Source organism: Callorhinus ursinus, unplaced genomic scaffold (assembly GCF_003265705.2).
Source record: "Callorhinus ursinus isolate GAN/ISIS: 27379988/994484 unplaced genomic scaffold, GSC_fseal_2.0 scaffold21, whole genome shotgun sequence".
Taxonomy (NCBI): domain Eukaryota; kingdom Metazoa; phylum Chordata; class Mammalia; order Carnivora; family Otariidae; genus Callorhinus; species Callorhinus ursinus.
In genome coordinates, this window is record NW_027397083.1 from 21,452,754 (window position 1) to 21,467,179 (window position 14,426).

Consider the following 14,426-nt stretch of genomic DNA (forward strand, 5'->3'; position numbering starts at 1 on the left):
CTTCACCTCTTTAGAATCAGTTATGTGTGTACAGAAGTTCTAGTGTCTTGTGCCATGATGGTCCCAGTTACAGAGAGGTTTCTCTTTTAGGCGGTAATGATAATCAGAACAAATTGATTATAATTCTTCATCTGTGGACCCTGAACTCACAATGGGGTTGGTAACTTAGTCTCTTGTATTGCCTTCTTCCCAAATTTTTCCTTTTGAGGAGAGTTTGGTTTTATGTGGAGTGTTCAAGATTTCAATTCTTGGTTTTTACCATGTTCAGATGCTTGGTTTTCATTAATTTCAAAAGCTGTTTTTTTTTTTTTTTAAGACTTATTTATTTTAGGAAGAGAGGGCGAGCTAGTGAGAGTGAGTAGGGGGAGGGGCAGAGGCAGAGGGAGAGAGAGAAGCCCAAGCAGACTCTCCACTGAGCCTAGAGCCCTGCAAGAGACTCCGTCTCACAACCTGGAGATCATGACCTGAGCCGAAATCAAGAGTCAGATGCTCAACCAACTGAGCCACCCAAGCGCCCCAAAAGTTTTTCATATATCACTTCACTTTGTCCTTTTTTGCATTCTTTCCCGTGTGTGTGTGTGTGTGTGTGTGTATGAACCTGGAGGACAGTGGTCACTGCTTCCACTGTTTTGATACACAAACCCATACCTCCCTTCCCCCTCCGGCGGGTGGATTAGGTAAGTACCCGCCAATGGTATCACCGGGGCCATGAAAAATCCATGGAAGATTTTGAAGAAACAACCAATTTTTATATTAAATAAACATATTTGTTAATGACTAGAATGAATGTTATAAACTAGTGCTGTTAGGACTACAACTTTAGTTTTTCTCATCTTTGGGACTGGAAGATCCAGTTCCTCTGTCTCAAGGGGCATCTTCTGGAAAAAGAGTAAGAAGCACTGAACTGATGCATGTGATTATTGCAATTTGCTTTTTGCCAAGATTAAGAAACACTGTTAGCGTTTTTATCAGGCTTGTCTGGTTTGGGATCCCCACTTTGCCACTTACTAGCTGTGTGAAGTTATGCAAGTTATTTAAAATTCTCCATACAGTAGTATGCTCATTACTTGTCATATACTTGAATGCATGAAAAGCACTTGTAACAATATCTGACTTGTAGTAGGTGTTCAAGAAACATTTGTGGAATCTGTCAATAGTAATAATGATATATTTTATCAGTGCTTTCTTTCGATTTTTAGTTTACCCAATTTACATAACTAGGTGATGGGAATGTTTGAAAGTAATGAAAAAAGGATTCATTAAAACAAGGAACTTGGTTAGTTTGTCATTCTACTAGAATAACAAATACCAATGTACATTGTTTCGGCTCATGTTCTAATTCCAAATACAGTGGGAGGAAGGTGTAGTTTGTGAAATTGTGGCACTTTGACCACCTGCAATGCAGACCCGTAGGCCATATCCTAGAAGTAATGGTATTTTCTCTTTAAAGGGAAGATCTAGCAAGCTATATTTTTAAAAATTGCCCCAGGAAATTCTCATGTGCATGGAAGTTTTGAGAATCACTCTGAATAAAAACTTGTAATAGTTAGCACATGTACCTGTTCTGGATTACAAAATTAGGTTTTAACTATATCATGTAGTTGTGTAATCTAATCTGTCCCATACGTTTTTTTGTTGTTGTTGTTGCCCTTTGAAATAACTTTAAATGTATGCGTTTGTAGGACACGCCTATAGTAGAAGACTTGATTGAAAATGATTGAACTGCTTGTCTCTGCTTGCTGATGTAAAACCATTTTTTAAAAAGGTTTTATTTATTTATTTGACAGAGAGAGAGTGAGAGAGGGAACACATGCAGAGGGAGTGGGAGAGGGAGAAGCAGGCTTCCAATGGAGCCCAATGCGGGGCTTGATCCCAGGACCCTGGGACCATGACCTGAGCCGAAGGCAGACGCCTAATGACTGAGCCACCGAGGCACCCCTAAAACCATTTTTTTAAAGATTTTATTTATTTATTTGACAGAGCACAAGCAGGGGGAGTGGCAGAGGGAGAAGCAGGCTCCCCGCTGAGCAGGGAGCCTGATGTGGGACTCAAAAGCAGGCTCCCTGATGAGCAGGGAGCCCGATGTGGGACTCGATCCCAGGACCCTGAGATCATGACCTGAGCTGAAGGCAGATGCTTAACCAACTGAGCCACCTAGGTGCCCCTATAAAACCATTTTTAACTGCACCCAAACCACATCACTGGAAAAGATTACCTTTTCATTTAGATTAGATAATCTCCTAGTTAATGTGAAAATAAAACATATACTAATAAAGGGGTGCCTGGGTGGCTCAGTTGATTGGGCGTCTGACTCTTGATTTAGGCTCAGGTCATGATCTCGGGGTCGTGAGATCAAGCCCCATGTCACGCTCTGTGCTCAGCGTGGAGGTTGCTGGAGATTCTCTCCCTCTCCCTCTGCCCCTGCTTGCGCACGCTCTCATTCTCTCTCAAATAAATAAATCTTTAAAAAAATACGTACTATAAAGCATATTATACACTGTAAAGGTTAAACTTTAAAATGTATCTAAGGTCATAAAAAAGGAGTATCCGACGCATTCACCATTTAATTTCTAATTATTTTTTAACTTTAATTTTTATTTTTTTAAAGATTTATTTATTTGAGAGAAAGAGAGAGTAAGAGAGAGAGACAGCAACGAGCAGGGTGAGGGGCAGAGGGAGAAGCAGGCTCTCCGCTGAGCGGGGAGCCAGATGCAGGGCTCGATCCTGGGACTCTGGGATCATGACCTGAGCCAAAGGCAGACGCTTAACTGACTGAGCCACCCAGAAGCCCCTAATTTCTAGTTTAAATAGAAGTTTAATTTAAGGTAGAAATATATTAAATAGCTACTTTTGCCACAAGGCCAAGTTGTGGAACATAGGATTCATTATTTGCCGTAACTACTTGAGTAGAGTGAGTAGACTCCAGTGTATCAACTGGAATGAGTTCCTTCATAGACATGTGACTGTGTCACCTCTACACCATTTCTGACCTTGGACAGATGTACAGAGAGGGAGTCCTTTTACCTCCCTCAGAGCCAAATTCATTAGATATTTTAAATAGTCATTTTCTTGTGCTTCTTCAGAATTCATTTTACTTCAAGAACTTCATACAGAATTGTTTTCATTTCCCAACACTAAAATGATCAAAATATTCAGTCCTTTTATCTAGTTGGAAGGTTGAAAAAGACAAAGCTAAAATCTTTTGGGTTTTAGAACAGAAAAACTACTAAGAACACATACAAATAGATTGTGGTCAATAAGCACATTAACGTCCACATGACATTTATTGATAATTTAGATGATTTAAAGTGTTTTTCACGGTAGGTTTCTCCCTCTTAAATAATATTTTAAAAAAAGGATGTTGTGCTCATCATTCATGGAGCGAATTGCATAGTTTAAATTATCTCCAAAATTGGGATGGGGGTGGGGGTGGAGAGGAGTCAAAGCAAACCATTTTTTTTTAAAAAGGGCATTGGGATGTTTTTATCTGCATCAGAAATACAAGGAGCTAAGTGTCAGGCCTGTTTTACTTAAAAAGGAAATGTACATGGGTTTGTTAGCATAGTGGGTGTAGCAGTCAAGTTAGATACAATTGAAATTCTGTCCCCGTGTAAAACAGTCTTATCGGCACTTGTTCAGTTTGCAAATCTGATCTTCAGACCCGAGTTAGAAGAAAGATTTCCTTGTGGTTCTGTAGTGCTTATAAGGAGCAAAGTTCGTTTGGGGTTGAAATTGACCAGAAGTGGTTTGATGCCGAGGGTGTGAGGATGACTATAAAACCTGAAAGTGAATTGTCAATGTTAGTACAAAGGTAGTGCAACAGCCTTCCACAAAGCCACGAAAATGGCTAAAGCATTATCTGAACAGGCTATTAAAATGACATGTCAGGATTTGCTCCACTGGATTCTTTTCCCCTTAAATTGGATCACACTTCTATTGAATGGTAAAGGATGATTTCAAAGACTAAATTTCCTAGGTTTTCCACAATAATGTATTATCTTAACAATTTATACTTGAAACTGGTAACAAAATATAATATTATTATATATACATTACTGGTAAGTTAGAAGTAGAGAGAAAAAGGGAAAGCTTTGATTACACAGAATAGATGTTGATAACAGACATTCATCAGTGAAATCTGCATATGGGATTATTTGTTATTGTAATTTCATTTAGGGCAAGGAAAAAAGTATCGAGTCTCAGTAAGATATAAAACAGGCTTTTGAGAATAGGGAAGAGAAGCACATTTTAAAGACAAAAATAGTAAGGGAATTCAGTTAATACAATGTTAACCCTTTAACAACTAAAGTACACTTAAAGTAATAGTTCTTTCTTGCCAGATGGCGTTTCAAGGGTAGATTACATTAAACAAGCCCACGTTATCTATCCACATGTGAGATATCTGATGCTTTTCCTGCATCTACTGAACCAGTGATAGTATTTTCTTGGTCTCTTAGTTAGGATGAATATTAAATGTGTAGGTTATTGGTACAAAGCCGTAATTCTAAGACAGTTTCTCTGTGAAACATTCATCTTGGTGTAGGGGCAAACTCTTTACATTTATGAGTGTGCCCCTAACATCCGCATGTGAATTGAGGTGTAAAGATTAACCACTGAGTCACCACAAATCCTTTGCCTCATTTAGCTTCTTATTTAAGTGTCTCATTTTTCCAGAGTTCTTCCTTTTGATCTCTTACTTATGGGTGACTTTACAATTTGGGGAAGTTTTTAGCACAGGGGAAATCGTGTGTTTATTGTTGTGTTACTATTTTGCACAGAAGGTAGTTTCACTGGGCACCTGAGTGGCTCAGTCGGTTAAGCAACTGCCTTCGGCTCGGGTCATGATCCCGGGGTCCTGGGATCGAGTCCCACATTGGCTCCCTGCTCTGCAAGGAGCCTGCTTCTCCCTCTCCCACTCCCCCGTTTGTGTTCCCTCTCTCGCTGTGTCTCTCTCTGTCAAATAAATAAATAAAATCTTTAAAAAAAAAAAAGAAGATAGTTTCATTACTATCTTAGCTCAAAACTTGCCTGGATATCTTGCCCTAATCAAAGGCCATCTCTTTTCTATGAGTACATGGTACAGAATTCTGCAGGAGCATAAGTGGTGTATATAATACTGAAATTATGCTTAAAAGGTACAGATAGCTATCTTTATAGTATTTTACCACATCTTAATGAAACGCTTTTATAGAGAGGGCTTAATTTCAGTAGAGTGTTGTGTGCATATGTGGGCGAGCCTTGCTCATTATTTTGTTGAATATGAATGCACATTATCATCAATAAGATAACATAAGCAATTTAAACTTTTGAACTGCTCTAATGCTGAGAAACTGGAAAGGGACTTCAGTTTGTACAATTAAGGTACAATCCAAACCCCTTGCCTGGACTACCAGGTCTATATAACTTGGTCCCTGTTTGCATCCCCTATGTCTCCCTGGACCCTCCACACCTTCCACTTGTGTCCTGATCACTGATCTTCTGGGAGTTGCTGGGACCACACCGCACTGGTTTCTGCTGAATCTCTGCCCTCTGGATTTCAGTTTGAATAGCACCTTTTTAGAGGTGCTTTTCCTGACCAGTGCATTTTTTTTTTTTTTTAAAGATTTATTTATTTATTTGAGAGAGCGAGAATGAGAGAGAGAGAGTACATGAGAGGGGGGAGGGTCAGAGGGAGAAGCAGGCTCCTCGCTGAGCAGGGAGCCCGATGCGGGACTCGATCCCGGGACTCCGGGATCATGACCCGAGCCGAAGGCAGTCGCTTAACCAACTGAGCCACCCAGGCGCCCCCTGACCAGTGCATTTTAAGTAGCTACCCTTCCCTTAGTTCCTGTTAGTCTTTATCTCATGACCCTGTTTATTTATTTCATAGCACTTCTTAAGTTAATGTGTTAATCACTTTTAAAGTGTATTGTATTGTGGGTCATTCTCCTTTAGAATGTCAGTCTCATGAGGATAGGCCACATGTATGTGTTCATCATTTTTATCTTTTGTGCCTAACAAGATGCTCAGTTTAGATGTGTTGAATGAATTGCAGATAATTAAATCAACTACAAGTAGAATTTAATTGCACTAAATATTTAGTTACATTATATGGTTGATTATATGTCCAGTGTCTCTCTTTCCCTGAGTGGGAGTTCGTCAAGATTGTGTATGCGTGTGTGTGTGTGTGTGTGTGTGTGTGTGAGAGAGAGAGAGAGAGAGAGAGAGAGAGAGAGGAGGGAGAGAGAAAGAATAATACCCACACATTAAAGCAAATCTCCTAAGCAGCTCCACAGCCAGGACTTTGCCAGTCTGTATATAAAGGATGCTTGTCTCTTCTCAGGGATGAGTGCTAGAGAGTCTAAGGAATAAACAGCCTAAAAATGTCTGTTCCTAAATGAATTCTTAAGTTAGCTGCTCAGTTCCCTGTGCTGTCCTCTTTAGTGCTTATCTTGACTTTATCAAAAAGAAGCTACCATCAGATTCTCACCAGGACCAAGGGTCTTTAACCCCTGCTAATCTGAGGCTGGAGCAAGTGGTTGGGTGCAGGGCTCAGCATTTGCCTGGAGGGGAAAGGGGCAATTATGGCAGGCCTGAAGTTGGAGCAGCGTAAGGCAACAGAAGGCATAGGCACCCCTCTAAAAGTCAGAAATTCCTGAACTCAACAGCTGCCAAAATCCATGTCTTTAAAAATATGCTGTCATTTTGACTTTTCACATTTTTTGTGTTCCCTGATTTTCACCAAAGAAGTCCACACCTGGAAGGTATGAATTTAAGTAGTGAAGTTATATCATCAAGGGATTCATGAAGACAGTTGTGATTTGCCTGGCCTTCATCATATTAATATCAGGTTGTCTTTGTGTCAAAAAGGGATTATTCCAACGATTATGCCCAATTACACTGATAATAATACTTAGGACATTATTTTCCAGATTTTTAGATGGGAATTTAATTTTAAGTGTGAGTAATCCTATTAGCAAGGTGTCTTTAATTTCAGAATTTTGGGAAAAATTTAAAGAAACCCTAAGGCCACAATAACATTGACCAGAGTAGCTGTTTAATTTTTCCTGTAGACAGTTTGTCTTTTCTTAGTAACTGTTAATTTTGAACTTGGTGCTAAGAGAAGAGGAGAGGGTTATTTGACCAGTACATGACACCTATAGTTTTAACTTGGCTGGTGGTGTAATAATGATTGTTAATAATCTCTTGCTGTAAACATTTTTTGGGGGTAAATATTTCCTTATTTTTTCCCCTCAGTTCCAAGTCAAAATAGCGGTTAAATTTAATATCAGATATTAGTTGTGATGTAAAATTTTAAGGACAGTAGCTTATTTACTCAGCTTAGTTTCTTCTCTTTTTTTGTACTTTTGATTTAAATAGATTCTGAAACATAAAATTCTAGCTTGAACTTTCTGAGTTTTCTTTAAAAAAGAAAATCGTCTTGCTATAGTTACTCTTAGCCAAAGACTCTTGAGAGACTGAGATTTGCATTCATCCCTTTGTTATGTGGGAAGGGAAAGAACGAACGGACTTCCACACTATGGTCTTAGTAAAGTTGTTAGAGTTTATGAGACTTTCTAGAGAAATTGAAGACATAAGGACTGCCATGACTGGTTATTTTGGTAACTCCTTTCTGTTTTGAAAACTGAGAGTTGTGTGTGATTTGGCTCATTCTGCTAGAATTCGTTCCTGAACATGGTTGTTTCTGTTTCTGTCAGGCGTTTGGATGCCAACCATATTACCTCAGTCCCCGAGGACAGTTTTGAGGGGCTCGCTCAGTTACGACATCTGTGGCTGGATGACAACAGCTTGACGGAGGTGCCCGTGCATCCCCTCAGCAATCTGCCGACTCTGCAGGCACTGACCTTGGCTCTCAACAAAATCTCAAGCATCCCTGACTATGCATTTACCAATCTTTCAAGCCTGGTAGTTCTGTAAGTATCCGTCCCTTTAAATACCGTATGTTTGTGTGAATTAGCGGCCAAAAGCAGATTTCGTGTGACAAATTATTATGAAAGTACCACATTTTTGATTATGCTTCCGAAGAGATACCTGTTTGGGGAAGTTGCCTTTTTTTTTTTTTTTTTAAACAAAATTGAATGTGCTGACTTTTTAAAATACAAGATAGGATAATTAAAAAATTAACATCCAATCACTGTTGAATCTTTCTAAGATATGTGGCCTTTTGTAATCATAAGAAGAAATTGGGACACTCAGCAAATACTTGGACAGCTTTTACTTGTGTACCAGCAATGCATTCAGTGTTAAAAGAAGGGGCATTATTTTCAGGAGCTCGCAGAAAATAAGTTTCAGTGATATTTCATTTTTTGACCAGTTTGTCTGCTCAAAGAGTATATAATTTGTGTTTTAATCTTTGAAGACTTGGACATAAAAAAATGGCATTTCTTTTAAAATCTGTTACTCACTCTCACTGGTGTAAAGTGATGTGCTTCCCTCCATGCTGGTTCCCTCACTTCCTCACAGGGGGAGCTCACCAAAAATGTCACTTCACAGAGTGAAAGGCTCACCAGAGCTTTTCTTCTGATATGGGTAAATAGTAAAGAATCTTCAATATGCGTACCATTTTTCCATGAGAGATCCTTTCCTTTTCCATTGGCATTCCATGTTCAGTGAATCCGAGTCTGTGTAGCCTAGATCAAGAGATACGTGCTATTTGTTGTTCATTAGTCAAAGGCTGAAATGTTTAACTATGTGGTTCCTTTAAAAGCCAATTTAGACGCATAAAACATTATAATAGTTGCTGTTGGGTGATGTAAAAGTCATTTCAATGCTTTTTTCCATAGGCATCTTCATAACAATAAAATTAAAAACTTGGGTCAGCACTGTTTCGATGGACTAGACAACCTGGAGACCTTGTAAGTTGATTTGTATTTCAGATGGTTACGTTGTGATATTGATGCAATTTTGTATTTCCTTGCAGAAAAGGGAAAAATAATGGTCTTGAGTTCAATTCACTATTATTTGGCTTAAATACATGACTAAATTCTTGCCATCAAATAACACAGTTAGGAATACTAACCTCAGTTTATGGCTAAAAATGGTGCACAAGTTTAGACTTGATATTTCTTTCACAAGTACGTGTAAAATGCAGCTCAATCTGCCGGGCTGTCTGTCTACTTTCTCAAAAATTTTGGTTTTGTTAAAATGTATGACAGTTTTGGAACATTGAACCTTATAAAATTAATTCTGGGAAAAAAATCTTTTTTTGTTTTTTTCCATGATTTCATTTGCCTTACTGAATTATTAACCCTAGGTTTAAATATTTTCTCTGCTTTCTTATATGCTAAATGAAATAAACTTTTCCATTTTGCTTAGGATACTTATTATTGTTATTCATACTAGTTAAAGTATTTGGGAATACTGGCTGTTTCAACTGCGCATTGCACCACTGAGCAAAGACATTGTGCAGCTACGTGTAATTAAGAGTAGGATCTTTATTAGAAGATTTATAGTATTTGCTATTGTGGTATAATAAATAACTCAGAAAATGTCCCAATTAGTTGGGTTAGTAATATTTGATTGGAATGCTCAGGGTTTGTAGTATTTTGTTAAACTGACTATTCTGGTTAGTTGTCAGTTAATGAGAAGACTTAAAATCTTTTAGTTCTTTATTAATCTACTTTCCTGTCTAAACAACCAAAGGATAATGAACATCAATGGCTATTTGAAGGTTGAAGCTCTTGAAGAAGATAGTTCCCAGCTCAGTTCTCCTTTACTAAGTATATAAATACCAGTGTACCAGAAGACCAGATGGATCTTCTGATACTAGACTATCTATACTCTTCCAATTATATGAAAATGAAACCTCTTCTTCCCAGCTAAATTTTTATTTGCCATTTTTCTTTCTATGTAGAAAAGAAAAACAAAATAGGTACCTAAAGAGCTGGGCCTTTGATTTTATGTTACTCTCATTCTGAAATCAACCATGATAATCATATGCCAACGTGCTATTTAGGTTATAAAAGAAAACTTAAACACTCAGAATTAAGACTTTTTAGTACAGATCAAGATCATTGTGGCCTTTCTGTCTCCTAATTAATGTAACATTTTCAACAAATTATAACCTGCTTCAAAACAATAATTGTGGGAAGCCATCCTGGTCCTTCCCCTTGTTCATACTTATCTCTGGTCATCCACCTGATAGTAGGGCTGAGGTCAGCTGCCCTCATGCCAGAATTTCAGGAAGTCACTCCAAACCCCAAACAGAAACCTTGGTTACAGGCTATTGTCATTCATAAATGGATATTCCATAAATTCTGTTTTATGGTGAATTTCCTGAGAAATGTCATTCAGATGACTTGTTTATTTAATGCACGAATAATATGTGATTGAGAATTCCTTGACCTTGTAAAATGAACTTAAAACAGTCATAGATGAATTATGATTCTTTTTTTCTATTCAGTATTCTATGAAAAGGTGTAAGGTAAACCACAGGGTTTTAAATGGCCCTATGGTTGGTGAGGAGAGATTACCATCCAGAAGATGTGATTTTTTTAGGAATACATTCGTACCAAAATGCCTTATAAATTGTGAGTACTCTTTAGTGTTCTTACATGTTTCCCCCTTTTTTTCCTAGGGACTTGAATTATAATAACTTGGGGGAATTTCCTCAGGCTATTAAAGCCCTTCCTAGCCTAAAAGAGCTGTGAGTATTGTTTTGCTCTCTCTTTGCCTTAGTATCCTTCGAACTCATCACTTAATGTTCTGACAGTGAGATTTGAAAACTTTGCTCCATTACATATATCACAATACACAGACACACACAGACACACATCTGATTATACAGACTGGATTATGTTAGCGCAGACAGTTTTGAGCCTAGATTTCTGTACTCGGCTCCATACTGCTGAAACAAGAGCCATAATATATGGTCCTTGCCAGTTAGGAGCTTGGAGACTTACTGGCACTGGGGGGGCTGACCACGTAAGACACAGAGCAGTTGCTAGGTAGAAATAAGTGCTAAGTGAATCATTCCAGAAAAAGACCTCACTGAGAACTGGGGTCATTGGAAAAGGTAGTGCTAAAGAGAAAGAATTTGACTGGAGTTAAAAGGATAGATATGTGTGTGTGTGTGTTTATTGTAAAGATTTTATTTATTTGAGAGAGAGAGCACGCATGCACATGAATTGGGGGAGGGGCAGAGGGAGAGAGAGAATCTCAGGCAGACTCCACGCCCAGTGCAGAGCCAGATGCAGGGCTCGATCTCACAACCCTGAGATCATGACCTGGGCCACCCAGGCTCACAACCCTGAGATCACTTAACCAGCTGAGCCACCCAGGCACCCAAAAGGGTGGAAATATTTAAATAAATGAAAGGCTAAGGGAGCATTTGAGATGTTGGCTTTGTCAAGGGCAGAGATAGGAATGTACATGGCATCACGGGGCTGGTGTGTCATGCCTTGACAGTAAATACTCTGAAATGCATTGCTTAAGGACTAAATGCAGGTGACAGAGGAATATGGAGGTTAAAAAACGCCTTATGATTCTCACTCATGGTCTAAAGTTCTTTGTTGACAAAGCAACCGCTCAGCGTGTATGAGAGACTTGAGAGATACCAGGTTAAGCCGTGGGTTTAAGAAGAATTAGGAAATGGTCCTGGAAAGGATGAGATGGAACTAAAACTTCAGTTTCCTCACACTTTTGGAATTTTCATGTAGTTATCAGTTGTGTTTCACATAATACTGAACAGGGCTAGATATTCAGGTTTTAATTTATTTCAAAGGGGACATGTGTTTCAAAATATTTTTCTCTTCCCTCTTTAGGTTATTTCATAGTAATTCTATTTCTGTTATCCCTGACGGAGCATTTGACGGCAATCCACTCTTAAGAACTATGTAAGTAGTTTTGAAGGTTCTTTTTTTTTTTTAAGATTTTTTGTTTATTAGAGAGAGAGAGAGAATGAGAGAGAGCATAAGTTGGGGGAGGGTCAGAGGGAGAAACAGACTCCCCGCTGAGCAGGGATCCTGATGTGGGACTCAGTCCTGAGACTCTAGGATCATGACCTGAGCTGAAGGCAGTCGCTTAACCAACTGAGCCACCCAGGCACCCCTGAAGGTTTGTTTTAATATAGAATCATGTAAAGCATGTCTGTATGATGCCAGACATCTCGATGAAGAATGGAAATTTAGGCTTTTAGATATATGGACTTGTGAACGTAAATGTAGTGTTGGACGGCTTGTGAACATAGGAAAACTTTACTTTTCTTGGGTATTTTTACAGACATTTGTATGATAATCCTCTGTCTTTTGTGGGGAACTCAGCATTTCACAATTTATCTGATCTGCATTCCTTGTAAGTATTATACAAATTTTGTTTTTTTAAATTTTTACTTATTTTTTAGTATTATACAAATTTTAAAACATACCTGAATATTTGTGCAGTTGCTTTAATAGAAAACTAGAATGTATTATTGTAGCTCCAGAAGACAAAAATCTTTTATTCTTTTTTTCCCTTGGGCGAAAGTCCAAAGGACAATTCTGAAGATTTATGATGGTTCTTATTTATGTGAATACTTGGCTTAATTTTCACAGTTTCAGGTACATTCAAGAATTGAAACTGATTTTATTTTTAGGTATAGTAGTACTGTAATTTTAAAGTATTCAAAAAATAAAATGAAAATATTATCCATGAAAATTTTTTATTTTAAATTATGTTTTCTCTCCCAATTTCTTAAAGAGTCATTCGAGGTGCAAGCATGGTACAGCAGTTCCCCAATCTGACTGGAACTGTCCATCTGGAGAGTCTGTAAGTGCAGATCTTTGAAGAGGGATAGTGTAAATATAACGTGCAGGCCTGTCGGCAGGGTGCCAGTGCTTTTTGGCGATGATGCTGGGTTTGTGTTGATTGCTGTAATCTCTCTTTGTGAATAGCATGCGTGGAGATGGATATATATTGGGTTTGGATTCAGTCAGCTCAGGTAGAGGATAGCCTGGTATATGGATATTTTATCTGAAAAGTTCACTGAGAATGTAAGGCAGTAAGTAAATGCCACATGCGAAGCAGTGATTTAGGAATTCAGAAGTGGGGCAATTGATATAGATAGAGTATTGGAGAAAGCTTTAGGGAGGCGGTGTAATGTTTTCAAAATTGAATACTGTCAGGTTTCCCAGAGCTGGGGCTTTCATTTAGAAAGGCAGGATTTAGTAAAATGGGGAATACTGAAAATTTCCTCAGGGATGGAATACAGATGCTCACATATAGCTAGAATTCCATGTGTTTAATGGAATGCAGTGTGATATGGAGAAATTTAGAAAATCATTTGGGTCACAGTTTTAAAATGGCAACCATTAAACGTTGAACTTTTGGTTATGGCAAATCTTCCCAGTGGATGGTCTGTGAATGGGGTACAGATGGATCCAAGCTCTTGCTGACCTCAGCCCTCCAGACAGCCAGAAAGAGCCTGAGGTGGCTAAGGGTCTCCAGCCACAAGGAGCCTTACCAGAGTAGGTCACATAAATGTTATGATTTTCACATGTGTCAAGATGTCAGGAAAAAGGGATCAGGAAGCACTGGGCTCAGGAGTTTAAACTTGACTGTTAAGGTAGTTTGGATGTGTCTAGTACATGGCAGCAGGTGGTATGAGGAAGGTGAGAGAGACTAGAGATGGGAAGGACCACAAAGAGGTCCTGGGAATAATCCCCTTGCTAAATGAACACCTTTAACACCACTGGCGTTCCTCTGGGTGGCCTGCTATTCCTCCACCCCTCTCTGCATCATTCCGTGCGTGATCTGCATAATAGCAGTAAAAATGAAGAGAGGGTCAGATGCTGGACACACCACAAAGGAGGAGAGCACAGAAATTCGTATTGACTGCGGACGGGAACATGGAAAGGGAGGGAGGAAGAGAACATTTCAAAATGGTGAGTTAGGTTGGCTAGGTTTGGGAGGCAGGATGCTAAGTTGGCTTTGCATGTTTTGGGTATGAGGTGGTGTTGCAGGTGATTGTAGTCAGGCTGTGGCTGTGGATTAGTGTTTTTCTGTTGGTCCACATGAGAAATCAGCCTCATTGTTTGGACAATATTAACATCTCGTGTCACAAGCTTTTCTGCCTTACTGTGAAAATGAAATCCATAATGGAAGCTTAATCCATTTTCCCACATGCCTGACTTTAAGGAGTAAGTAGGCAGTAGGATACACAGACTTTAGTTCATGGGCAAATATCTGTTTCTTTTTCCATGTGAGAATAGCATTTTGTTTACCATCTCAACTTGAACCATTTCTTAGATGAACATTGTTTTTCCACAGGACCTTGACAGGCACAAAGATAAGCAGCATATCCAGTAACTTGTGCCAAGAACAAAAGATGCTTAGGACTTTGTAAGTTGGGTCCCTCTTCCCTTTTTATACTTCTTCTTGTATGAGCATCACATATATTGTTTTATTTTTGATAAGCTATTAGCTGATTTTAGGGTAGAATTATGTCTTAT

The 14,426-nt window shown here is 38.7% G+C and overlaps 1 protein-coding gene across 2 annotated transcripts in view; it reads left to right on the plus strand.

Annotated features, from left to right (window-relative positions):
• The window catches only part of LGR4 (leucine rich repeat containing G protein-coupled receptor 4), a 105,237-nt gene that overhangs the window by 79,318 nt on the left and 11,493 nt on the right, over positions 1 to 14,426 (plus strand). For both annotated transcript variants that reach the window (XM_025879176.2, XM_073904832.1), the window contains 7 exons: positions 7,698 to 7,913; positions 8,784 to 8,855; positions 10,577 to 10,645; positions 11,763 to 11,834; positions 12,220 to 12,291; positions 12,676 to 12,744; positions 14,245 to 14,316. In XM_025879176.2, the coding sequence (XP_025734961.1) occupies positions 7,698 to 7,913; positions 8,784 to 8,855; positions 10,577 to 10,645; positions 11,763 to 11,834; positions 12,220 to 12,291; positions 12,676 to 12,744; positions 14,245 to 14,316 (642 nt within the window). The remainder of the gene's footprint in view (positions 1 to 7,697; positions 7,914 to 8,783; positions 8,856 to 10,576; positions 10,646 to 11,762; positions 11,835 to 12,219; positions 12,292 to 12,675; positions 12,745 to 14,244; positions 14,317 to 14,426) is intronic.